The 24,490-nt window shown below is 53.2% G+C and overlaps 7 protein-coding genes and 2 non-coding genes across 9 annotated transcripts; 5 read left to right on the forward strand and 4 right to left on the reverse strand.

Moving 5' to 3' along the window:
• Positions 1-738: 738 nt before the first annotated feature.
• On the reverse strand, positions 739-819 carry BO82DRAFT_t317. The gene has a single exon. It is a non-coding gene; the product is annotated as a tRNA-Ser (tRNA).
• Positions 820-2,149: 1,330 nt separating this feature from the next.
• Positions 2,150-2,230, forward strand: BO82DRAFT_t316. Its single transcript has one exon. It is a non-coding gene; the product is annotated as a tRNA-Ser (tRNA).
• Positions 2,231-3,683: 1,453 nt separating this feature from the next.
• Positions 3,684-8,247, forward strand: BO82DRAFT_396571 (uncharacterized protein; the record flags this gene model as incomplete). Its single annotated transcript, XM_025638850.1, has 7 exons — positions 3,684-4,610; positions 4,722-5,226; positions 5,289-6,553; positions 6,612-6,737; positions 6,791-6,993; positions 7,047-7,342; positions 7,405-8,247. The coding sequence occupies 7 exons, from the start codon at positions 3,684-3,686 to the stop codon at positions 8,178-8,180; spliced, it is 4,098 nt and encodes a 1,365-aa protein (XP_025486022.1). The 3' UTR covers positions 8,181-8,247.
• Positions 8,248-8,737: 490 nt separating this feature from the next.
• On the forward strand, positions 8,738-10,533 carry trr1 (thioredoxin-disulfide reductase TRR1). Its single transcript, XM_025641168.1, has 3 exons — positions 8,738-8,877; positions 8,938-9,837; positions 9,897-10,533. Exons 1-3 carry the CDS (start codon positions 8,856-8,858, stop codon positions 10,076-10,078), a joined length of 1,104 nt encoding a protein of 367 aa, XP_025486023.1. The 5' UTR covers positions 8,738-8,855; the 3' UTR covers positions 10,079-10,533.
• Positions 10,534-10,569: 36 nt separating this feature from the next.
• aof2 (putative lysine-specific histone demethylase Aof2) lies at positions 10,570-14,070 on the reverse strand (the record flags this gene model as incomplete). Its single annotated transcript, XM_025638334.1, has 3 exons — positions 10,570-10,711; positions 10,853-13,590; positions 13,771-14,070. The coding sequence occupies 3 exons, from the start codon at positions 14,068-14,070 to the stop codon at positions 10,570-10,572; spliced, it is 3,180 nt and encodes a 1,059-aa protein (XP_025486024.1).
• Positions 14,071-14,891: 821 nt separating this feature from the next.
• Positions 14,892-16,379, reverse strand: BO82DRAFT_409054 (TVP38/TMEM64 family protein; the record flags this gene model as incomplete). The annotated part of the gene is made up of 3 exons (XM_025639717.1): positions 14,892-15,382; positions 15,436-15,855; positions 15,910-16,379. 3 exons carry the CDS (start codon positions 16,377-16,379, stop codon positions 15,025-15,027), a joined length of 1,248 nt encoding a protein of 415 aa, XP_025486025.1. The 3' UTR covers positions 14,892-15,024.
• A 1,808-nt stretch (positions 16,380-18,187) lies between these two features.
• BO82DRAFT_407673 (CCCH zinc finger and SMR domain protein) lies at positions 18,188-20,524 on the forward strand (the record flags this gene model as incomplete). The annotated part of the gene is made up of 3 exons (XM_025639647.1): positions 18,188-19,119; positions 19,177-19,905; positions 19,960-20,524. The coding sequence occupies 3 exons, from the start codon at positions 18,188-18,190 to the stop codon at positions 20,522-20,524; spliced, it is 2,226 nt and encodes a 741-aa protein (XP_025486026.1).
• A 419-nt stretch (positions 20,525-20,943) lies between these two features.
• Positions 20,944-22,565, reverse strand: BO82DRAFT_348469 (HpcH/HpaI aldolase/citrate lyase family protein). Its single transcript, XM_025633831.1, has 3 exons — positions 22,174-22,565; positions 21,801-22,021; positions 20,944-21,731 (listed from the first exon to the last, which is right to left on the reverse strand). The coding sequence occupies exons 1-3, from the start codon at positions 22,211-22,213 to the stop codon at positions 21,027-21,029; spliced, it is 966 nt and encodes a 321-aa protein (XP_025486027.1). The 5' UTR covers positions 22,214-22,565; the 3' UTR covers positions 20,944-21,026.
• Positions 22,566-22,716: 151 nt separating this feature from the next.
• BO82DRAFT_387751 (DUF846 domain-containing protein) lies at positions 22,717-23,717 on the forward strand. The gene is made up of 3 exons (XM_025638335.1): positions 22,717-22,960; positions 23,093-23,379; positions 23,438-23,717. The coding sequence occupies exons 1-3, from the start codon at positions 22,818-22,820 to the stop codon at positions 23,572-23,574; spliced, it is 567 nt and encodes a 188-aa protein (XP_025486028.1). The 5' UTR covers positions 22,717-22,817; the 3' UTR covers positions 23,575-23,717.
• The last annotated feature ends 773 nt before the right edge of the window (positions 23,718-24,490 follow it).

Consider the following 24,490-nt stretch of genomic DNA (forward strand, 5'->3'; position numbering starts at 1 on the left):
ATGAAACCTTCTCTGTGTTAAGACCGGTGAGATGGCCTTGGTTTGATGCCTGGGAGAATGGCATCCTTTTTTAAGGGGCTGTTGGTTCGAGTATGCCTTTAATGGAGCTGGTTGGCGGGTTAGTCGCATACATCTGTCCTGCGGCACCTGTCACGCGCGTGCAATTTCATTTGAATGTCGAATGGACATTCCTAGGTAATATCTGTCCAATTCGCCAGAGTAATGTACTACTGGTTGCTCGACGATGCTGTGCAACGCACGAGAGATTCGAGTCGGGTGTTGAAACGCTGGGTGACCTAGTCAGTAAGGTCATTGAGTCCGTGTAGCCACGGAAGGTGCACGGTATGGGCTGCGAGCTTCTGATACATGAATGTCATTCTTGTGATCATTCAGGGAAGTTTGTTATGTTTTTGTGGTGCGAGAATCGTGCAGCTCCGCCTTAGCGAGTGTGTACTGTACTCGTCGGTCGAGGAGAGAGAGAGAGAAACATTACATCACGTAGCGGCCAGCCTAGACGGCGGGAGGCTCGCAGTACCCGTATTCGGCTTCCCGTGCTCCCATTTTCCTTGGATCGGGCCCATCCGAGCCGTGGTGTGGGGTCAGGGCAGCACCGCTGCTCGGGCCTGGCCAGCTGGTTCGACGCGTGTCTTCAGCCGTCGTGTATCGCAAGGAGTATTCGAGCGATGTGATGAAGAATGTTGGAGAGGATAACTGGTGAGTTCGACAAAAAGAGATATCCGACACCTGTGAGATTCGAACTCACGCGGGCGAACCCACTGGCTTAGCAGGCCAGCACCTTAACCACTCGGTCAAAGTGTCTAATTGCTGAAGTGATTTTACCCTATCAATTCAACATAGCACTTGTAAATGATCTGCACATGCTCAGATGATCGTTATCCGCCATTGGCACAAGTTCGCTAGCATTGTTTAAACTCATATCGTATGGTGGGCTTCCGTGTCCCATATAGCTTTGGTTTGTACGGTGCTAGTGTATGTATGCATGGCGTCTCCATACTCTGCGGTTGTAGCTTATTTAATTTTTGCATGCCTTCGTCCTCGTCTCGGGTTTATATCTCACTGAGGGGGCCGGCATCGCCACAGTTATCCTTTGTTCTAGAGCATACACGTATTTCATGCGAGATCATTCATGTCGATATTAGAAGTATGCTCTTCTGGAACTGTGGTAGTCACGTGCTGTGCGTCTACCGTTGGGGTGGTACTCCTCTTGATCCTGGCTCTGTGGTTGTTGCTAGTATCGCTTGTGCCATCACTGTGTTGCACATTATACAGAGTCCAGTTGTGTCGGTATTTTCTCATGTGATGAGGTTTATCTCTATCTCCTGACATCGTTGACGTGTATCAATTCTCGGTTACTTCCTTGGGATTGTGGTGCATCGTACATCTATGAGCTATTCCCAATAGTGAACTTGTTGTTGGTGTCATCTCCGGCTTCGGATTTCGGCTTGGTGAGGCCAGGGCATCCGGTACGGTACAGGCACAATCAATTTTAGTGGTCAGTTGTACACTTATCTTCGATCGACCGACGCATGTGTGTATGTGTGTGTGTGTGTGTGTGTGTGTGTGTGTGTGTTGCTTCTGATGTTATTTGGGTGGTGCCGCTACTCGATCGTTCATATTGACGTCGCCGTACTTACCATATATTCCAACGTGGGCAAGAGCCGCCGTTTCCAACCCGCAGTCACTTTCGCGTGGTGGCCCGGTACATCGTCAGGCATGGATGTGGCATGATATCCTTCAAGATCCACCAAGTACCCTTGTCCTCCCATTTCACCTAGGGATCCAGGGTGCTGGAAGTGGGCTGGTTGGTTGCCTATACACTGCGCGCATCCATGGACAGCGGATACAGTGCACTGCGGGTAAGGTATATTCCCGCACCCATGACAATATAGCACCTAAATACACAGTTCCGGAACGATCAAAATAGATGGAGAAAAACATGATATAAAAGTATAAAGGAGGAAAAATATGGCTCTCATATAGACCAGTAAGACAGCAAATATGGGGCGCAGTGAGAACCTACTTGGTGATATACCTTTTCCAGGTTGTGTATCATCACAAAGCTACCAAGCGGCGAAATAAGTTACACATATAGCATGGAGCAAAAGACCACTGACGTAATCAAGAATTGGACACTTTGACCGAGTGGTTAAGGTGCTGGCCTGCTAAGCCAGTGGGTTCGCCCGCGTGAGTTCGAATCTCACAGGTGTCGATTTCTTTTTTCCCCCACTGTCTTTAGTTTCTTCCGCAACAGCCCGTCCCAGCCAAGCATCGCGCATCCTCGTGTACTCTAAACCGACCTTAAGGCGAGAACCATCATGCAGTACTCATAGCCATTCGGGAGGTGAGAGCGCCTCTCAGTCACCTCGCCGCAGCCGAAATTCACAACTGACAGTGCACCAAGTCACGCAGATGCTTATATACCCCAAGCGGACACCCGCGTATCCACGTACGACACCGTACCGTAGCTACATCAAGTTTAAAGTACATCTACCAGGTACCTCGCTTTATCCATTGGCCCGAATCACCCCGAGACACCCGACAGATCGATTCATGTCGATTGGGGCCCAATGTGCCAGCATTGGTCGTCAAGATAGAGTGTTTCATGCTAAGCGATGGCCCAGAAAAGTGGTAGCCAGCAGCTGCATCATCCTAGCCCAACACTAACGATAGGTCACTTCGCAGGTCTCTTTTCACCGCCGACATCGAAGCTACGGCCGTGCGCTCCCACAGGAGGTATGATTTCATACTAAACCCCGAAGATCGAGCATCGGAAAAAGGACGGGACCACGCAGGAGGTCAACTCATTTTTTGGGGTAGCTGTCTCTAGGCATTGGGCTGAATTGACAACTGCGCTGCCAACAGCGAGGTGGAAATTGATCGACGCAATCGGTGAGAAGTGCAACGTTTGACTCGATGATTTGGTGAGGATCGAGGGTGCCAATCACATAAGCCAGGGCATATATAGTCATCGAGACTTTATCCGAGAAGGCTGTAAAAAGAGTACAAGATCGCGACAACAGAAAAAAAGAAAAGAAAATAAAAAATTGAAGCCTGATATTTATACGTACTCGGCGGTGCTCGTGGTGAAGCCCCGCCTGACGCAGGAGCAACAGGGAGGCAGGGCCGGGCTGGTTTGCCAGCCACCCGTTTATATTATTCTTCCTCCCCACGGCCGGCCCCCCAGTTCATCATCGCATTTCAATTCTCCCCTCCTCCTCTACTTGGACTTTGCGCCAACATCCATTGACACTCACCTGTATTGACAATCCTTTCATCGCATGCTCCGCATATTTAGCTTGCATTTGTTCATTGTCCAGCCACCAGTCAACAATACCAGAGCCCGCATCTCGTGGCTTGTGCACCACAGCACTCAAGGGAGGCGAGCATATACTTGTTTGCCCGCTTGTAATTATACTCCGCATCGGCACGTTGCCCGCCGACGCCGCGTTGTAACATTGACCATACCGGAGGTCGCTCGCTGTCATTGTCAACTATGCGATCATAGGTATAGGCTCAAATCGCTTGGTAAACACTATTCATAGACGCAGAGTCAGATTACTCGATTCTCCTTGACTACAGCTGTGACCAGTCTTTTGGAGTCGTCGATCCGGGCTTGCGCTACAGTGCAAGTCGCTCCTCCAGACCACGAATCCATCCCAACCATGGCTACAGAAAGTACCCAAGCGATGGAACGCGGAGACACTATGTCTTCTGATCAAGTGTTCAGCAACACCTCGCGCCCAGTCACATCGCATCGGCGACAGCCGTCCCAAGGATGGTTCACTGCCGAGCACGAGCCCGAGGGGGAGAACTATTCGAAGAGCGTGAAGGATCAAAATATCCCTCTCGTGCCTTACATCCCCGAAAGGCCACATGGCAATCGTGCATCCCGCTCAGGTTCCACCCACACCAAAGGCCGAGGTAAAACGCACCCAGAAGAGATCATGGGGCGGACAGACAGGCTACCGACGTTAGAGCCATCTCTGTGGTCCGGGGAGAACGAACCGCCACAGGCCACCGGCACCAAGCGACACGGAGGTGATGGTTCCAAGCCCGCAGCCTCCGAAAGCCAGGGATCTCCCCTGAGCCGGTCGAATACACGGCGATCTACAGCGGACCATGAACAGCCCTTGGCCTCGGATCGCTCGCCCCTTCAACTGCTAGAGGTATCATTAAAAGAGAAGAAAAGAGCACGGGTGTTGGAGGCTGAAATGAAGCTCAAAGAACGAATGCAAAGGGAGGCCGACAGCCGAGCATCTGCATCCTCGCATCTCCCAAAGCGGGTCGATCCAAGAGTACCAGACCGTGAGGACGTTCTACGAGGCATGAGTGGACAGGCCACCAGACAGAACCAGCCTGCTGCATCGGGTGCGAAGCGACCGGAACACCGACGCCTTGCTTCCGAGCCTCGAGCAGAATATGGCCCCCTGGAACAAAATCCATATGAGAGGCCCAGACCATCTCGCACCAGAGCCCCTTCTCTACAGAACCCAGCGGCATACGCGGCTGATGAGGGCCCCTTTGCAAGCGCTAGACAATCCAGCGCGGCGGTAATGAACAGAGGCACCGTCCCCAGACGAACGGTTACCGTAAGTCACAGACCTGCAGGACCTATGGGTCCACGAGCGATGAACACAGGCAGTCACCAGGATCCGCGAGCTCATACCTCCGCTGCCTTTATTTCAAACCCCCCAAAACAGGATAAGATGGCGCCCTATGGCAGAAAGAATGTGCCCAGTCAAATGGAAACCAGTAAGCCGAAGCCGGGGCCACAAGCACAGCATGAGTACGGGGCTCAAAAAGGCAGACCATTGCCACAAGCTGGTTCAGACGCAGGTCCTCCGCAACCGAAGACAATGCTTCCACAGAGTACTGCGAAAAACCTTGCTGGAGTTGCTCCGGAGCTGTCTATTCCCTTGGGAGCTGACATGGGCGCCGATTTGAGCCGAGAGACTTTTGGTACGGAAACGAGTGCGCCGTCAAAACCCAAGGTCTCATTCAATGTGCCACCACCCACACCTCCTCCACTATCGGAGTGGAAGACCGCACAAGTTGCTCGATTGGGAGCTTCCGACTTTGATTTCCAGCGACTTGATGCCGATCGAGGAAAGGCTTGGTGGGAAGGCGCAACGGGTAATAATCGTCGACGCAGCAGGGCTCTTCCAAGCGACTTTCCGCAAAGAACACCGACTCAAAAATTAGCAGGTAAGCTCTTCGGTGGGGATCCAAGGAAAGCTTCTCAAGTACTGATAAGCATTATCGTTTAGGTAGCAAACGCTTTCAGCCGCCGATATTCCTGAAGTGTGGGCCTCTACTCCGGTACGGCGGATTAAGGCGAGTCCGGATTGACGGGCCCAACGGGCCATTCAACAAGGAGACATGGAGAGGTAGCATCCTCATTGTGACCCAAGATTCGCGCTCGTCTTATGAGCCATCCCCGACCCTACGATTATTCCCACAACCAATGGATCTGCTCCCCCCTCCACCAGTTCAGGTAGATGGTGAAGAAGCTCGCCTTGCACCTGAGTACGTTGACCCTACGGCAGGCTTGATGAAGCTGGGGCGAGACGGGCGGGCTATATATGTCAAACCAGTGGACCATATTGAGGAAGAGACAGACCTTTCAGTAATCGAGAATGACGATGGCCTATTTGAGATGTCCCCAAGCATGGTCGACTACAACAGTGAGGGTGTCAAGCAACCTGTTCCCGCCAATCGACTTCACCCCATGGACGGGGAAGTTGCTGGAAGCTACACCGAGGTCACTGGAGCCCGCCTCTACGCGGACCCAGGGCGAGATGTGACGTTCTGGAGGTTTAACATCGAGGTCGAGCTAGGTCCCACCCAACAGCGGATTGCTTATAGACTGAATCAGGGACCTGCCATAGGTTTCTGGGTCCCCGCACGTGGACAGTCAATGAACATCGTGTTCCATACGGGCAACGGTTTTAGCGCAGCTGTCAATCCCAACAAATTGTGCGGGCCTGATCCTTTGTGGCGTGACATATTGACTGAGCACCAGACCCAGCCCTTCCACGTCATGATTGGTGGAGGTGACCAGATCTTTAATGACAAGGTCATAGCAGAGACAGCCCATTTCCAGGAATGGGTAAAAATCAAGAGCTTGGGCGAGAAGTATGACGCTTCATTTACAGCCGAGTTTCGAGCCGAGCTAGAGGATTTCTATCTTGGGAACTACTCCGCGTGGTTCTCGCAAGGGCTTTTTTCCCTGGCCGGCTCCCAGATTCCCATGGTGAACATGTGGAACGATCATGAAGTCATCGAAGGTTTTGGATCCTACCCCGAGGAGTTCATGAACTGTGCTGTTATCTCGGGACTCGGGAACATCGCGTTCAAGTACTATCTCTTGTTCCAACATCACAGTGTTCCCGAAGAGACTGAGGCTGAGGAGCCAAGCTGGCTTCTTGGAGCTCAACCTGGTCCATATATTAACCAAAAGAGTCGGCATCTATTCATGTCTTTGGGTGACGGAGTGTCTTTCCTTGGATTAGATTGTCGTACGGAGCGGATGGTAAGTCGATGGAATACCAGAATTCAGGTCGCGCCTACTGACCCGTATGGTGCTACAGACGGATGAAATTCTCAGTGAACAGACGTGTGATCTGATCTGGGACCGATGTCATCGCGAGATAACGAGGGGTGAGACCAAGCACCTGATCGTCTCCCTGGGTATCCCAATAGCATACCCAAGAGTGGTATGTGATAGATCCAAAACTCCCAGCGCACAGTCTTCCTAACAGTTTCGAAGGCAATGGTCAAGAACATTCTCAATAGCCGCAAGTCTCTGGGTAAAGCCGGACTTTTCGGCGGCTTGGTGAACAAGAATGGCGGCAAAGTAGAGATCTTTGATGACCACTGGACAGCCAAGCACCACAAGTCAGAGCGAACGTATCTGATCGAGGACCTGCAGGACTTGGCCGCTGAAAAATCAGTTAGAGTCACTATTCTAAGGTAAACCCGAGTCCCGTATACTATAAACCGCAGCTGACTGGTTTCCCTCCTAGCGGCGATGTCCATCTGGCCGCCGTCGGTCAATTCTATTCAAATCCGAAATTGAACCTCCCCAGAGACAAAGACTACCGCTACATGGCCAATGTCATCTCCTCCGCTATTGCGGACCTGCCTGAGACGGAGATGATTTCCGACATGCTGAACAAGCGCAACCGGGTGCATCACATGGATACCAATACCGACGAAGACATGGTCCCTCTTTTCACTCACGATGTGAACAACAAGCCTCGCAACAATAAGAGACTGCTACCTCGACGCAATTGGTGTTCCATCCGCCAATACCAACCAGGTCGGTCCGCCCACAAGCAGCTCGTGCGAGTTATACGGAACGTTTTGCTAACGTACTCCTAGGTTCTACGCCCCCAGGCACACCACGATTTGCTTTGAGGCCCGGCGCGGAGGAGGCTCGCCCGCGTAAATTGAAAAGAACGCTATCACTGACCCGTGGGGATAAGCCTCCCAGCGGAGGCCTATTCCGCCGGCTTTCTGGCCGTGGCCCGCCGCCTACGAAGGAATTTAATCTGGGCGAGGCCCCAATCGGACGACGGATGAGCATGGATGGACCCTTCAATTCGGCTGCTGAAACAAGGGATGCCTTTCAGCCTGGGTTCTTACAACGCCGCCCCACGAATGCTAGCCAAAGGATGGGCAGTCGTGCGGGCGGAGGGCTAGACGCATCGAGCAATATGGAGGAAGGCCTAGCTATTACGCTCAATCTCGAGCTCAACCCCAAGGATCCAGCCGGTATCACGACGCCATACAAGCTGCTGATTCCCGCGCTCCGATACGAAGGGATGGACTTTGACCTACCAGCCGCCCCGGTCGCCAAAGGGTGGAAGAAATGGTTGGGAGTCCGGGGCGCCAAGAGAGAGAGGTTGCCAGCGGAGGACACGGAGGTTGAGGATGACGATGAGGACGGGATGAGCGACGAGGAAAATGATGAGGACGAGGGTGGCTATGAGAATCCTCGAGAGGTATATGGTGGGGGAGTGGGCGAGGGTAGTAGTAGGATGGCCCCTGCCGGGTTAGTGGGTGCGAGTGTGGACGATATGGATGGGGAGGAGGAGGGCGAGAAGGAGGAGACCACTCCTTCGAAGCGAAAAAAGTGGTTCGGACGATCAAAGTGAGGGGGGAGGGGTGATGAGGGTGATGATTGACGAGAGTGACATGTAATAATGTACTTGATGATATGATTGATGAATGAACGATCTCTTGACTTACTATGTACTGTAGATAATGAGATAATCTGATCGATAATCAATGGCGGTCTCGGCCGGCCGCCGCTTGGTAAGCCGTGCACGTGACCAGGGCCTCGCCGCAGGTGATTTGTGAGAGTCCCATTCGCTGCGTTATTCATTCATTGTTGGCTTGTTTATCTGACTAAAAAGACTTTAACCGCCTTATTCATAATTCTCCAAGTCTGGATCCTAGGTGATAATTTCATCGGGTGGTGTTATTGCTAAGTGGACTGCCCTCTCTGCCTTCTTAGCTAATCTCGCCCCGGCCAGCCCGACTTTCTGGTGGATTCGCTGCCCCTCCGTTCGACTTCTCCCATCACTATTAATTCATTCTGCTTCCCCCCCCCCACCACCACCACCTCAACTTTTCCCTTTCTCCCCCATAACACCGCCAATCTGTTCTCCTCCGCCTTTCGTCGGTTCCCCTTCTCCTCCCTGCGTGCATCTCTCGGATTGACTGCAGCGGCCACTTCTTCGCTCCATCAAAAATCCTCACCTGCTACTTCCGCTTTCCCGAATCCCCTTTCGACGCCACTGCGCGCCAATCCTCCTTCATCCTCCAGAATGGTTCACACTAACGTCGTCAGTAAGTATTCTCGTCTCAATTGGGTTGCCTGAAGCGGGTCTTAACCATTTTGCCCGTTAGTTATCGGCTCCGGCCCCGCGGCGCACACCGCTGCCATCTACCTCTCCCGTGCCGAACTCAAGCCCGTCCTCTATGAGGGTATGCTGGCCAACGGCACCGCCGCTGGCGGTCAGCTCACTACCACTACCGACATTGAGAACTTCCCCGGTTTCCCCGATGGAATCGGCGGCGGTGAACTCATGGAGAACATGCGCAAGCAGTCCATCCGCTTCGGCACCGAAGTGATCACCGAGACCATCTCCAAGGTCGACTTTTCCCAGCGCCCCTTCAAGCTCTGGACTGAGTGGAACGACGGTCCCGACAACGAGCCCGCTCACACTGCCGATGCTGTTATCATTGCCACCGGTGCCAACGCCCGCCGTCTCGACCTCCCCGGCGAGGAGAAGTACTGGCAGAACGGCATCTCGGCCTGCGCCGTCTGCGACGGTGCCGTCCCCATCTTCCGCAACAAGCCCCTCTTCGTCATCGGTGGTGGTGATTCCGCCGCCGAGGAGGCCATGTTCCTTGCCAAGTACGGCAGCAGCGTGACCGTTCTCGTCCGCAAGGACAAGCTCCGTGCCAGCAAAACCATGGCCCAGCGTCTCCTGGCCCACCCCAAGGTCACCGTCCGCTTCAACACCGTCGCCACCGAGGTCCTCGGCGAGGAGAAGCCCATGGGCTTGATGACCCACCTGCGCGTCAAGAACGTCGTCTCCGGCGAGGAGGAGGTCGTCGACGCCAACGGCCTCTTCTACGCTGTCGGCCACGACCCCGCCACCGCCCTGGTCAAGGGCCAGATCAACCTTGATGAGGATGGATACATCGTCACCCAGCCCGGTACCAGCTACACCAGCGTCGAGGGCGTCTTCGCCTGCGGTGACGTCCAGGACAAGCGCTACCGCCAGGCCATCACCAGTGCCGGTATGTTTTCCCTCCTTAACACAAACTTCAAACCCTTGCTGATCTTTTACTCTTCCCAGGATCCGGCTGCATTGCTGCCCTCGAAGCCGAGAAGTACATCGCCGAGAAGGAGTCCAACGACGAGGAGCCCGTCACCAGCGTCGAGAAGTCCACTGTCAAGCCCACCCAAGAGGTCAACGGCGAGGTCAAGAAGGACTCCGAGGGTGCTACCGCCGAGTACAAGTCCAACCCTCTCCTCTAAGCGATTTCGTCAAATCCTTTCCTACCGACCGCCCTCTACAACCCCACCCCAACCCATTTTCCAATGCCCTTCCCTCGCATAGATCAGGTTTCCATTCCTAGATTAGACACCCACTCCCCATTTATCACCCTGTTTGTGCATCATACACAAAGAGGATGATATCGCTTCGTCTCGTTTTCCGTCAGGGATTTCTCTTTGTTCCAATTCTGTTACGGGTTTATATCTTAGACTTTAGCGTTTTCATTTTTTTGTTTCTCATGATCTGATCTCATGTTTGTGATATACAACGTGATACACACCCACGCACACAGCAGGAGGACCGGTTGGGGGCATTTTTTTCTCTCAAATTCCATGAATTTGAACGATGACTGGAACTTCTGACTGTGAAATACATTATTACAACAAGGATAGAATTAGAATAGAAAGTCATGAACCTCTTGAAATTGTCTTGCAATAAGAGTATAATGCTGAATTCTATTGCTGTTCGTCGCTTAGGAATGAGTCGAGTCGTTCACTTGCTGCTGTGGCTGTGGCTGATGCTGCTGAGCAGTGGGAACCATAGCTTGTATAGATGTAGGAGCGTTCCCGGCACTCGATACAGAAGTGCTGTTGACTATGCTGGTGCTGCTGTTACTGATGCCATTATGCATAACCCCAGAAAGCACACCACCACTGGCCGCACCAGCACCAGCACCGACACCACCAGTACCATGCGAGATACCACCGGCAGCAGCATCCCCCAAACGAAGATCCAACTTTTGCTCCCCCACCCACCCGTCGAACGGATGCTCCCGACACCACCGCTCCCGAACCTGCAGGGCGCGTTTCTCCCACTCGGCGACCTCCCGACGCCAATGCTCCATGACCGCCGCGTTGGCCTGCCGGTTGGCCTCGATCCGCTCGAGGTAGGGCCGCTTCTCGGCCGGGTCGGCCTGGCGCCACATCTGGCCGAGCGCCTGGCGGATCTCGTCGCGGGGCGCTTTGGCGGTGGGGTCGTTGGTGGCCGCGCGCCGGGCCTCGTCGCACTGGGCGCGGCACCGGGTCCAGACGTCCTTCTGGTAGAGGAGGAATGGGTTGAGGACGGCGCGGGCGGGACGAGGCAAGGGCGCACCGATTTCCGCGGTGATGGCCGCCCACATTGCCTTGTCGTAGGCGGCGCGGCGGAGGGACTCGGGGGAGGGGTTCGGGTCGTTGGGGTCGATGGGTTGTGGGTTGGAGAGGAGTGGGTGGATGGAGGAGGTGGTGGCGGCGGATGAGGGATGATGCTGTTGTTTGCGCTTTTGGCCGGTGGTTGCGGTTGTGGGTGTTGTTGTTGACGGAGCGTGAAGGATGTCACCCGGTGGGACGACCTTGGCACCCTTTTCTGGCACAAGAGGAGTAGGGATTTCGATGTGTCCGAGGGTGTGGTCGATGATTTCTGAGGCCGCGCGGAGGCCTGACAGGTAGGCGCCGTGCACGGTGGCAGGGTGAGTGCCACAGGTGGCTTCGCCGGCAAAGTGCAGGTTGCCGATCGACTGAGCCATGAGATCGTAGTCGCCGGGAAGGGAGTGGGCGGCGACGAAGGAATAGCTTCCGCGAGTGAACTTGTCACTGGCCCAGCGGGTGACGATCGTCTCCAGAGGGTCGGGGACAGCAACATGCTTGAACACGTTGCGGAGCTGGCTAGTCACTTCGGCGATGATCTCGGCGTCGGGCGTGCATTCGGCTTGGTGGGCGGCGTCACCGGCCATCAGGGCTATGAGCACAGGCAGACCGGTCGTTCGCATGCAATTCCAGAAGAGGTAGAACCGACCTCGATTGGCGGAATAGTCTTCTTGTCTCATGCTGTCGCGGTTCTGGGGCTCGCGCAACAGGCCAAACATGTCACGTTCCGTGTCCCAGAAGGGTTGGTCGAATACAAGAATCACCTTGTTCATGACCCCGAAACCTAGCCGATCGATTGCTCCCAATTTCCATTCAGGAAGAGGAGGGGAGAATTGGATGCTTCGATGCTTGAGAACGCCCAGGGAGCCTGTGAAAACGACTTTGTCCGCCATGAAGCTCTCACCGTCTTCACACTGGATAAGGGCTTTTTGTTTGCCGCGGCCAGTTTGATCATAAGAGACCCTGCAAACGACTTTGTTTGGACGTACGTCAAGCTTGGTGGGCAATGACCACAGCCCAAACGGAAGCTGCTGGTATCCGCCGATGACCTGCGAGTGCTCCCCTTCGAACTCATTGCCCATATCCTGGTCCCAACCTGAGAGACTGAGCTTGCCGACGTTGGCTGCATTTGCGTATTCTAGATTGGCCATATGCCAGTTCATCAATCGCATGTCCTTCGGTGTCAGCGGCAGCATGTGCTGGTATTGCCGGACACCCTCATCTAAGACGGCCCCCAGAGTTTGATTCCGAGAGGCCTTGGCTATGGGATCTAGATTAATTTTCTCAGTGTCTGAGACTCCATGTTTCAGACTCCAGCCCATTGTCTGACAAGCGAGCTTGGTTGGGTTCTCTTCGTTCCTGTCCGCGTTTGCTGAAGGAGCACCGACTGGTTTGATTTCTGCTGTCTTGTGACCCACACCTCTACGGACCTTTTTGGCAGGAAACAGGAGTCCAATCGTACCGGCAGCCCTGGCCTCTTCGTATTGTCGGACAGTCAGGCCATCGTTAGTCACGATGTCACGACCGTTATCAATCAAGTCTCGCTCGCCTTCCGCCGTCGGGACTATCACGGATTTGTGACGATAGAACCCCGAACGATCCAGAACATCGTTATAAAGCATCTCGGCTGTTGCGTCTCGGGGTTCGTCTACCGCAGAGCCATCAACATCGTAGATCGTTGAAATATCACGCAACAGATGATAGGGGAGAGCTAGCTGGCCGCGAACGATCTGATCCAACGGATTGCCATGCTCAAACCCCACGATGATCTGCGCGCCCATCTCGGCTTTCGGCACCAGACCTGGAGCCAATTTCGAGGACTGCAGGCTGCGTAGCGGATGCGAGTAAATACGACCGCCAATCCTTCGCCTGCCTTCCAGGACCACCACCCGTGGAGACGAGTCGGCATCATGGTAATGGCGGAACAGTCCCTCCAATTGTCGCGCACAGCTCAAGCCTGCCACACCTGCGCCAATGACCACGATTACCGGGCCATCCTTCCGACGACCCTTTCTGGGACTTACTAGGGCGGCGGGAATCTCCACACACCCGAAATTGATATATCCATTCCTGATGAGCCATTCATAAGCGAATGAGGCAAGGTTCACCCAGCGATAGTCTTTCGTACATCCTAGTGCTTCCTCTTTGGTAACGCTCACCATTGGGTTTCGCGTCCACAAGCGTAAAATCCCATTTCGGATGTTCAGATACATAGTGACTTGAAGATGACACAAATGGTCCTGGAGCGCATCCTGCTCATTCTTGTGCAGGGCGTAGGGGTTGAGTCGAGAGGCATACGCTGCTTCAACGCACTGTTGAGCATATACTGCTGCAGGCATCCTTGGCGGAATCGACGATCGCGGGCGATACTTTATGGGAATCGGTATGCGGTGCGGACGGTCCTTGGGTTCGGTTGAAATCGAAGCAGAACCGGAGGACAGAGCGCCGGTCAGTGTTGTGGACGGGGAGTCAGATCTTAATTGGCTAGAGCCGGATGAGAGGCAAGAGTATGAGCCACCTGTCGAGCCATTAGGATAATCGCGCGGTACAGTCGTACCATTGGATGCATGCAATGTGGATGCAATGCTGGCAGTGGGAGTCGTTGCAGCAACCGCAAATTGTCCGTTCAACCTCTGCGAAGGATTCGTGCTTTCCAAAGCAGAAGGCTGCATTGCGCTGCCATTCAAGGTTGGTGTCGCGGTCGAGGCCATGGCACCATTCGGATTTACAAGCCCAGTGGCATACACTCTGGTAGGCTGGATCATTGCAGGAAGCCGCGCCGGCTGACTGCTTTCAGGAAAGATATGCCGAGCCGAGAACATTGAAAATTGTCCCCCGCTACTGGCCATAGTTCCAAGGCTCGTAGGCAAATATGGATTCAACGGGCTGGTATGGGAGACGTGCCCATTAGGGCCCTGAGGCCCCAGAGAGGCAGCGGTTTTCATACTAGCTGTATGTTTCCCTATCGAACCATGCTAGGTTGTTTGACTATGAGAAATCCCTGACTTCGGGAAGCGCACGGCTTGGCTTGAGGATGTATAAGGTTTCCTTCAAAGGCGAGTTAGAGAGTCACCTCAGAAATTGACACACGATGCCAGAGGCCGAGATATCTATACATAGAAGAGTAGTTGACTTACCCTTGATCGACACCATTTATATCAGGCTAAGAGGGGATACGATTGGAAGACCCTTATCAGCCAAGCCCATGATGCCCCAGTTCCCCCACTGATGCAAGCATTGAAGAGGCAAAATCAGTGGTATACCAACCTTAAGGAGATCGCACTTCTAAGCCACAGCAAGATCCTCTCTTTTTCTGCCTCTCTCGCCTATGAGAGGGGGGACCGAATCAAGGGGGGAAAAGTGAGGGTATGCGGTGAGCGGAAATGAAGAGGAAGCGGCGATAAACGACAGATGGAGATGCATTTCTGGATCGGCGGCATGTTCGCCCGGATCCCCGCCAGTCCGCTCCCGATCTTCCCCTACGCAGGCCATATGTTTACATGAGTGCTTACGACTGCCGTGATTAGGCCATTGCCAATTTGATTTTTCTCAACAGATCAATTACAAGAAAGGCAGAAAGCCACCAGGGTGCTGCCTGAGCGTCGCCCTCGATGAAGAATTTCCCATTTTTCGCAGTAGAACCAGTCTCCAAACCAGGAAAACAGGATTTTTGAAGCGTCATAATCATCACTTTCTCTTTATAGGATACAAGGCATCACTCGTAGGAGAAAATTCTAATCAAGAACAAGGGTCCGATGTATGTGTAGTGTGGTCTTTGCCGGAATCCGACGGTCCTAGAAGCTTCAGTCTCGGCGCACATGGGTATGCAAGGTATATGTCTCCTCGTGCGCACCGTCTTCATCCCGGAAGGCATCCGAATCATTGTCAGTGAATTCGTCCCGATAGCGCGACGACTTGCCGTGGCCGCTCAAGGTCTCGCTGCCGCTCTCGTCATCGATGGCCAATTCCACGTGATCATCATCCAAGTCCGTGAACCCGATCTGTTCCTCTTCATCGCGGGCAAGAGTTCGCGCGGCCCTATCAACGTCCGGGTCCTCCGAAAAGGCCTGATGTGAGCGATGAGCGGCATGGTCCGCCTGCAAAGTCCGTCGAATGTCCTCACGTTCTTTGGCCTCCAATTCCTTGGCTCGAGCCAGAGTTCTGGCATATCTCATTAGCGGGGATGCGGCGGCAAGTTTGATCGCATGCAGTACCTTTTGTATATATACAGTCCGGTGAAGACTCCGATAGCAATTGTGAAGATTATACTGCAGATGTTGACCGCCTTCGAGCCAGCGCTCATCTTTTCATTGTTTTCTGAAAGAATTCGAAGCCTGCTGCCGATAAAGGCGGGCACTAGTAGCTTCGGGGAGACAATTGCCGTGGCGAGTCCATACATCAACGGATGAACGGTCGGAAAAGTCGATACGGCTCCATTACATACGGAGTAGGGAAGTGGGCATAGGCGGATCATGCACAGCAGCTTTAGGCCATCGTACTTTAAGGTCAACGAGAGGGCTGCAAATCGTTTATCGCGCTCAATCAATCGATGCACAAATTTAGACAGAACCGTGCGAGACACGATGAATGAGACCGTGGAGCCGAGCACGGTTGCAGAGGCGTAGAGGAGCCATCTGGAGGAAATGTCAGACCCATGAAGCATCGTAGACGAATGATGTCCGACTCACCCTTTCCATACGCCAAAAAGATAGCCGGAGACTGTTCCGAACGTCGACCATCCCACCAATGGAGGAAAAGAAACGAAAAAGACACATAGCCAAAGGATGAAGAAGGCCAAACGGGACTTCTCCCACTGTGCTGCCACGGGCCGGATCCAAATGAACACCTTTCCGGTAAAGAACAGGAATGCCAGTCCCAGCATGTTAGCTAAGATAAAAGCACCTACAGCGCCGACTCTTTGCCAGAAAGTCATCTTCCGCCATGCTGTTCTAATGCGCCGCGACATTTGAGTCGCTCGGTCGATGGCCTGCTCACGGAAGGTTGTGGGTTTCTGGCCAGCGGTGTCTGGTGAATTTCGCTGGGCGGAAGCTCGTTGACTCCATGGCGGGAAGATATCTTCGTCCGACGGAGAAAAAGCTTCTGGCGATGTCGGGGAGACAGAGAGAGCCCGCGCTGTGGATGTATAATCCGCAGGCATTTTTGGGATATGGGCAATGTGAGCGAGTCGGGGAGAGTTGGAGTATGGAGATCGATTAGCTACCCCGAGTGAAGGCCACAGGATCGACAGCCGAAAGTGGAGCGGGAGCCTAAAAAGGAAGAATGACGAAACGGGCGCAATTCGAGGGAAATTGATATCGTCTCAGGGAATTTTTTTTTGTTGAGATCGGTCGCAGCACGTGTTGTACCCAATGGAATTCCCAGTACCTCAATTCCCAATTGTTACTCGAAAGGAGGGCGTTCTCAAGCCCTCGACTAGAAATCGGACATGGGCGGGGATAAGCGAAAGGGTTCGTCCACGGGTGATGCGATGATGAGGTGTGCAAGTGCAGTCGGACGGAACTAAGAAGCAGCAACGGGGTCAAAAGAGAATGCAAATATAGAAAGAGGAAGGTGCAGCCCAGTAGATAGTGCAAAGTCCCTACCTCTTGAAGAAGCTTTTCTCCCTTTCGGAATGATCAATTATTGAGGGCAATTGCAGGGTGCAGGGTCCGAGGTTGAAGCTCTCTTGTGCTTTTTAGCTGGTTGCCTGGAGAGAGTTCGACATCATCAACTTCTGACTAAGGCAGGAACGGGGTCTGAGCGGCTGTTCCGGAATTTTACAATACTACAATACTGGTATGATGGATACCAGACAATCAACCATCTTATTGTCCTCTCAATGGCAGGCATTGCGAGTATAACATTTTCACCTTTACCTTGATTGATGTACTCAGTATTAGGTACACCAGGGCAGGAACAAATATATACACTCCACTAGCTTCTTCGAAAGGAGTAACCAACGCCAATAGAATTGATGGAGAGGTTGTGTTGCCCAGAACACGTCGGCAGATCTGCTGCTGTATGTAAGTTACTCAGTCTGTAGTTATGTGATGAGTCTAGAAACCCCCCCTCCCCGGATAGCCGTCGGTTTCTTCAGCTATCAGACCAGCAAGATGACCAGGAGGGCGAAAAAGGGGCCGAGGGGGCAAATATTGACAGCCTGACATGACAGCCTGACAGCCAAAGACCAATCCAAGTGGATAGCACGTACTATGTAATGTTTGTCATTGCCACAATAAAGAGCAAACTGGCTGATCTAGCTGGTCTTGGTGATTGAGGAAATCATCTAACTAACAGTCAATCACAAGAAGCCATACACTAATAAGGGGGATGTGGCCACGGGTTCCTAGGGGGTACATAGTAGGTACCTGTTGTACCTTAGGGGCTATTCAGTGGTTCCAAGTACCTACGGGGGTACTCTACTGGCGGGATTAATCACTCCCCATCTCGTTCCTAATCAATCCCGTCAGTCTTCCCCCCAATACCTCTCCTCTCCTCTCATTCTCCTCTCTTTATTCATTACCTCCTCCCCTCTTCTCCCGACTCCTCTTCTCATCCACCCTTTCATACTCCCGCGAACAAGCTTTCGCGTGGTCGACCCTCTCTTTCTTTCATTCCTTATGTCTCTTTATTGTTTTCGTCTTTCGTGTCGTTGTTGATCATATGGTGAGCGCAGATGCAATGTAATCACCCGTGGAACCGCAAGCTTGTTGTCCTGTCCCCCCATCTAATGTGCTAACCTCTTTCTGTCTCATAGTCACTCATATAACCAACAAAGGAATCGTCTGGGATTAAACTCAATAATGTATACTGTTCTGTGAAACGCGCAGCTTTCCTTCCAGCTATCCCATGCCCTCCGTTCAACTCCCCGAGCCTCGCAATCAACGGTTACCCCACATCTCTCCTTCCCACCGTGATTCCATTGCTTTCCAGCTGCACTAGCCAGCCACAACACCTTCTTTCACCATGATTTCAGAAGAACTTTTGGAGGAGTGCTTGCAGATTCTCCAGGATGAAGCTCTTGACGAGGAAGATCAGGCCGAGAAAGTCGAAGACTTTATTCGCGAAAAGACCTCGTTATCGGGCCCAGCTCTCGAAAATGCCGTGCTGGACGTTCTTTGGCGCCATCGAAATCGCACTTTGCCCAACGCCTCTCCACCTCCTCCTCGCCATACAGTCATCCGTCGCTCGTCCCCCGCTCCCTGGCAGATGGCCCGCTCAGCCACGCCCTTATCGCCTCATTCCAACCTAGGCACCAGTCCTGGAAGTACTTCCTGGCTTCAGAGCTCCCGAGGGGGGTATCCGCGACCCCCGCTTTCCTCAACAGTATCACCCTTCACCTCCCCGCGCCCGTCACCTCGGCTCGCTTTGGCTCAACCTATACCCCACTCTCCGAACTTGAATGCATACGAGTTTTCCGACCAGAGTCATGTGTCAGACTTCTACGGAGATTTTGGCAGCGATAGCAATGTCGATTGGTTGGTCGCGGATGATGCCAACAGTGTCGCATCATCCTTAGGGACGCCGAGTCTCACAGCAGCATTGAGTGCGACAGCTCCAGAGTTCGTTCCCGACATGAGTCCGCATGACATTCTGCGCACTGTTCTCGGAGACAAACGGTCAAATGATGAGATTGAAGCAGCACTGGAAGCGAATAGCTACGATCTTGGCGCCACAATCGCATCCCTTTCACAATTCACAGACGGAGAAGCTTTGTTGAATCAATCGGATGATAGCCATGTTGTGGTGGGAAAATCGATGTCCATGGAGCAGCCCAAAGCTGCCAGTCCGTCGCTGCAGAGTCGCAGTCCGGTGGTCTGCAAATACTGGCTATCCACCGGACAATGTCTTCGTGCGGACTGTCGGTTTAGCCACGACCTCACCAATCACCTTTGCAAGTATGTTGAAACTATCGCAGGCGCGATCCAAAGCCTCCTCAGACTGACGAAACATAGGTACTGGGTGATGGGCAATTGCCTTGCCGGTGACGGTTGCCCGTTTTCTCATGATCCATCAGCCCTGGTTGCAAACATGAGCTTGTCAGACGGAAGTCAGACAATCCCGAGCGGCCCGCAATTCCATATAGAGAATGTTTCAGATGCTTTCCCTCCTCTCCAGTCTGGGGGTGGAGAGCAGTGGGGTGGCCAATACTTTGGAAAGTATCCCGGCCACCTATCGGGCCTGTCTGGTGGAAAGCATTCGCCGCAGGCTATGCAGTATGTTATGGGGAAACGAAACGGCAGCATGACGAACCTTTCTCGACCCCAGTCTCGACCAGGGAGCCGACATCAGCATAGGGACTTAAATCCGGCTGCTCTGTCGGTCGATGATCCGGACGCATTCCCTACCCTGGCTGCTATGAGCGCGAGGAACAGTGGAAAGAAGCATCATGGAAAACGAGGCGCGCACAATCGTGAGAACAATCCAAGCAAGGAGAATCTTCCCGCTTCCCTAGCGGATGTTGTTCGCATGTCACCATCCCCAGTCCCAGGAAAAGGAAAATCCACGTCCAAGAATGGCAAGGACACAGCCAGAGGCCGAGAGTTCAGCGCCGCTGCCCAGTCTATTCCAGCGCCACAGAATATCCCTTGGCTCGAGACAGGGGCCCGTGCCAACGAACAGTATATCAAGTATCGGACGAAGGCAATAGGCCATGGTACGGTGAGAAACAAGTTCCTCCAAGGGTAAGTCTACCGCAATTGTGAAGTTGGCTTACCAAAGCTAATCCATCGTTGAAGTGCCGCCCAAGCCTGGAACCGGAATGATGCCAGGGCAGCCAAGGCACTTTCTCTGCGGGGCCAAGCTGAGAACGAAGCAATGAGGAAGTGCCATCGCGAGGCAGCCCGGCAATTATATGAAGAACGGAACAAACATCTGTCTCATGCTGGCCTAGAGGATTCATCAGAGGAGTTGTATATCGATCTGCATGGGCTGCATCCAGAAGAGGCTATTGAATACCTAGAGAAGATTTTGCTGAAGCATGCTCGTGAGGGCCGGAGAGTGGTCTATGCCATCACTGGCACCGGCCATCATTCCAAGAATGGCAAGGACAAGATCGGCAAGGCTGTCAAGGCCTGGTTGAACGAATGGAAGTACCTCTTCCGCGAGTTCAGCGTCCCAGGCGAAAGAGGTGGATATGTTGGGGGTATTCTAGGCATTGACCCAACGAGTTATGACAAGAGTTTGGCGAGGAGCTTTGAAGAGAGTGCCGAGGCAAAGTCTGACGTCGATGCCATCCCGCCTGTGCTAACGATGGGCAAGATTCAGTTGTTGAAACGCGAAGATTTGGAACCGAAAACATAACCCATACATATTCTGCCAGCCCTATGTCTCCTTTCTTGAAATGGCACACGCAACCTTCTCATCATATCTTACTCCTCTCTATCGATTTTTACTCTAGTCTTCTTGCTCATAGCTCAGACAATATCGCGGGATGTTGCTGTGCCACTGCACGCCTCGACAGCCACTATCAGCAAGCGGGATCGAACTCGAACGAGGCCCTGCCCGAGGACGGATGCCACGAGCATGTTGCGCAAGTCACGGGCATGAGCTAACTTCAATCGTCCCTTTCTCACTCCCCTCGTGTAAAGTGTTCAGCCAGCTACCTACTATAGCGTGCGTTTATCTATTATTCTCACCATGCAGACAATTCCGACCTTACGCCGGCCGGGGTAGGCTATGCTAAATATGGAAGAACACTATAACATGTATATACCTTTTTTCTAGTATGCATATATGCATCTAAGTAATCGAGAAATGATGCTAGTTGATGCCGTACTGACTCTCTCGTAACAAGCTGAACTATTTACTCCGGCTCCTGACCCTTCCACTTCTCCCTCAACTCTCGCACATTGAAGCCACACGCCTCAGCCTTCTTGACCACAGCCCTCGCCTTCTCCGCCACCGGCACATCGATCATCTTTCCATCCAGCGTCCAGGCACCACGCCCGGCCTGCGCCGCCTTGTCATCGGCGATACACACCCGCACCGCCCACTGTACCTCCGCGGGATCGGGCCCGAAGATCCGCTGTGCGGTCTCCACCTGCGACGGATGGATACACTGCTTCCCATTGAAGCCCAACCGGCGCCCGTCGCGACACTCCTCCTCCAAGACCGCGGGGGGTGACGCACCGTCGCCCTGGCTCGATCGGTAGGCGGTGCACACCAGATCGATCGTCGAGGGGAGTTCCGCCGCGCGGGCCGCGGTGGCGATCATCGACCGCGCGAACAGGAACTCGGTGAGCGCGGGGGTGCGCGTGAGACTGAGGTCCAAGGCGAAGTCCTCGGCGGCGAAGATCAGACCCTGAAGGAGGGGGGTGGCGGCGCAGATCTGCGTGAGGTTGGTGAGGGATTTGGCGGATTCGATGAGGGCGAGGAGAGAGATGGGCGGACGGTTGGGGGTTTGTTGTTGCTGGGAGAGGGTATGGGTGATGACGTCGGTGACGAAGGTTAGGTCAGAGGGGGAATTGACTTTGGGGATTACGATCGTGGTGAGGTTGGGGGATTGGAGCTGTGGCATGGGGTTAGTTGGCGCTGTGGTGGATTATGTGGATGATAAACAGGTGAGAGGAGAACTGACGACTTCGGTAAGATCGCTCAGGGCAAGTCCACTGTCCACGGAGTTAATGCGGACCGCTCGCTCGCGAATCCCCTCTGGTGCGGGCTGGTCCAGCGCCCTCCGCACCAGGGAGCGGGCTTCCGCTTTCTTGTGCGGAGTCACGCTGTCTTCGAGGTCGTAGGCCACGCAGTCGGCGGCTAGGGTGCGGGATTTGTCGATGAAGCGTTGGGAGGAGCCGGGGACTATTTACATCATCTTAGCTTCTCTTCCGTTGGACGTTGTGTGTGGGTTATGCTGGTGTAGGTGGCTTGGGGGGTGGACAACGCCTCTGTAGGAAAATGCGGGGAGAGCTCCGGTGGATTCGCGATAAGTGTACGATAGTCTTGAGACATACTGTAGAGAAGAGCTCGACGGAGCGTGTTACGGGCTGCCATTGTGACGGGATTCGGGGCTTGCTCGTGTCTTCTGAGTATCCTGGCGTGTGAGTTGACCAGCTGAGATTCATCCGGTGCAAGTGGAGAGTGCGACAGAGACAGAGAGGGTGGAGGAAAGAGGAGAATCTGGACCGATGGACATCCTCGGGTTGCTGGCCGCGGCGCATAAAGGCTTCTCCCGCCGTCAGGAACTCTCTATCGAGCCAATGACCTCATCCACTAGGGTGGATCGCCCATGCACGGTCTGCCGTGGAGAGATCCTCTCCTCCCTCCTTGCCTCCTGTCTGCATATTCAGGAGCAATAATAGGGAATCCAGCGAAGTGCTGAGTTAGCTTCATTCTGCCATCGTAATGTGCTGAGAGTCGAGCGAGAGGAATCGCATCTGTTAAGGGAAGAATAACAACCGTTCATATAGCCGGCGGTGGCTCCGCATTCTGCCAGTATCCACCGCCGGGACATGGAGACACGCAGCATCAACGCATTGAGCACATTCCTGCTTCTCGTTGCGTGTCAAACAGCTTGACTGTTGTCCCACCCTCCTTATCCTTTCGTTTGAAAACCCCCAAAGAGCTGCTTGACTCTGGAGTCTGCACCTCAATCAACATGGAACAACAACCCCTCACACCGCAACAGGGAGATTTGAACTGGCGCCTCAGCGCCCACCCGATCACCCTACTGTTCTTCCTGGGCTTCCGCATTAGTGCCCTGTTGATGTATCTTTTCGGTGTTCTGTTTATCAAGAATTTGTACGTAATGGAGAACCCTGGCTCTGTCTTATCATTATTTAACCCAAGATGATTCCACGGGTGTTGGAGATATCTCCTCATGGGCCATGCGACCAATTGTCCGAGCTTATCTGACTGATCTCAATCGAATAGTGTCCTAGTTTTCATCTTAACGCTGCTGCTCCTCTCTGCGGACTTCTACTACCTCAAGAATATTGCTGGACGTCGACTAGTCGGACTGCGCTGGTGGAACGAAGTCAACACCGCGAGCGGCGATTCACACTGGGTCTTCGAGTCCTCGGATCCTACCACCCGTACAATTGCCGCCACGGACAAGCGGTTCTTCTGGCTTAGTCTGTATCTTGCACCTACGCTCTGGGTTGGCTTGGCTATTCTGGCCATCATCAAGTTGAGCAGTGTGATCTGGCTGAGTTTGGTTGGTACGTGTTGCGGCCCCTTGTTCCCAGCTTCTACGATCTGGCGACTAACCTGTTGCAGCTATCGCTCTAGTACTGACCATCACCAACACGCTCGCTTTCTCCCGGTGCGATCGCTTCAGCGTCGCCAACAGCGCGCTTTCCGGGGGCATTATGAGTAACCTTGCGGGAGGACTGCTGGGCAGGCTCTTCAAGTAAAATCGGCGTGTTTCGTACTGTGTATGATCTTCGTCTGTCTGTTTGTATCCCTTTATCACTGGCCTGAATGTATGCGCGATTCAGGACCCGCCAACCAACATGTAGCGAGACTCAGTTATCAATCCAGAATATCTTGGAACCAGTGGATGTAGGTTTTCAATTGCACTGTACTCATCGCAGAGCGGCGCAAACACCTGGAGATGTGCTGAAATATCGTTTACCCCGACAAGTAATATTTTGCGTGACGTTTCAACGACTAGCATATCCTAATGTTATCTAGCCTGATGCTTGCATATGTGGCCAGTGTTTGTCACCGCCAGAGATTACCGCAGGCTGTTCTTGGGACTCAAGGCTTGATCTATACCTGAAGCAGATGGCCTACTGAAAATGGCGTGGCTTCTTTTCGAGACTGAACTGATCCACTAGAAAGGGCACCACAAATCGACTTGCCCGGAGTTTTAGGTTGCTCGTAAGGTCGACAAATCACACTGGGTTTCTTTGAAGAAGTCTTACTCTCTATGTAATTAGGCCGACATCTGCCGGGTCCTTAGTCCGTGTATGACTTGATAGATTCAGGAAACCGCCCTCGCGGACGTAAGGCTACAATTATTGGAGTGTTGTCTAAGATCTATTTGAGGAGTTTATGAAACACTAGCTCACATACACCCTTCTCTTATCGATCACCACAAAGAAGTAATGATGTGAGCAGTGCCACCACAAGTCATACTGCTCCTCTCAGATGTAGTTGATGTAAGAAGTGAGTATCAAAAGCTCAATATGATCCTCAACACCGGGTGAAAATCCCCCTGGGATCACATCAAGGAACCTCGGTTTCGAGTGAGATCTGAGCTCGGCTGTTTATGTTGTGGGGACAAGATGTCTTCGAAGTGAGATAAAGATAAGATGCAATTGATTA

This window comes from Aspergillus uvarum, assembly GCF_003184745.1.
Source record: "Aspergillus uvarum CBS 121591 unplaced genomic scaffold BO82scaffold_103, whole genome shotgun sequence".
Lineage (NCBI taxonomy): Eukaryota > Fungi > Ascomycota > Eurotiomycetes > Eurotiales > Aspergillaceae > Aspergillus > Aspergillus uvarum.

What these genes read in the sequence shown, in the direction of transcription:
- trr1 (XM_025641168.1), top strand. Translation starts at nt 8,856, where the DNA reads ATGGTTCACACTAACGTCGTCA. An exon ending in GGTTCACACTAACGTCGTCA is followed by an intron (nt 8,878 to 8,937) that starts GTAAGTATTCTC and finishes TTTGCCCGTTAG; the next exon opens with TTATCGGCTCCGGCCCCGCG. An exon ending in CCAGGCCATCACCAGTGCCG is followed by an intron (nt 9,838 to 9,896) that starts GTATGTTTTCCC and finishes TACTCTTCCCAG; the next exon opens with GATCCGGCTGCATTGCTGCC.
- BO82DRAFT_348469 (XM_025633831.1), bottom strand. Translation starts at nt 22,213, where the DNA reads ATGGCAGCCCGTAACACGCTCCGTCGAGCTCTTCTCTACA. An exon ending in CCGTCGAGCTCTTCTCTACA is followed by an intron (nt 22,022 to 22,173) that starts GTATGTCTCAAG and finishes TGATGTAAATAG; the next exon opens with TCCCCGGCTCCTCCCAACGC. An exon ending in TGAGCGATCTTACCGAAGTC is followed by an intron (nt 21,732 to 21,800) that starts GTCAGTTCTCCT and finishes CCCATGCCACAG; the next exon opens with CTCCAATCCCCCAACCTCAC.
- BO82DRAFT_387751 (XM_025638335.1), top strand. Translation starts at nt 22,818, where the DNA reads ATGGAACAACAACCCCTCACACCGCAACAGGGAGATTTGAACTGGCGC. An exon ending in GTTCTGTTTATCAAGAATTT is followed by an intron (nt 22,961 to 23,092) that starts GTACGTAATGGA and finishes TCAATCGAATAG; the next exon opens with TGTCCTAGTTTTCATCTTAA. An exon ending in GATCTGGCTGAGTTTGGTTG is followed by an intron (nt 23,380 to 23,437) that starts GTACGTGTTGCG and finishes AACCTGTTGCAG; the next exon opens with CTATCGCTCTAGTACTGACC.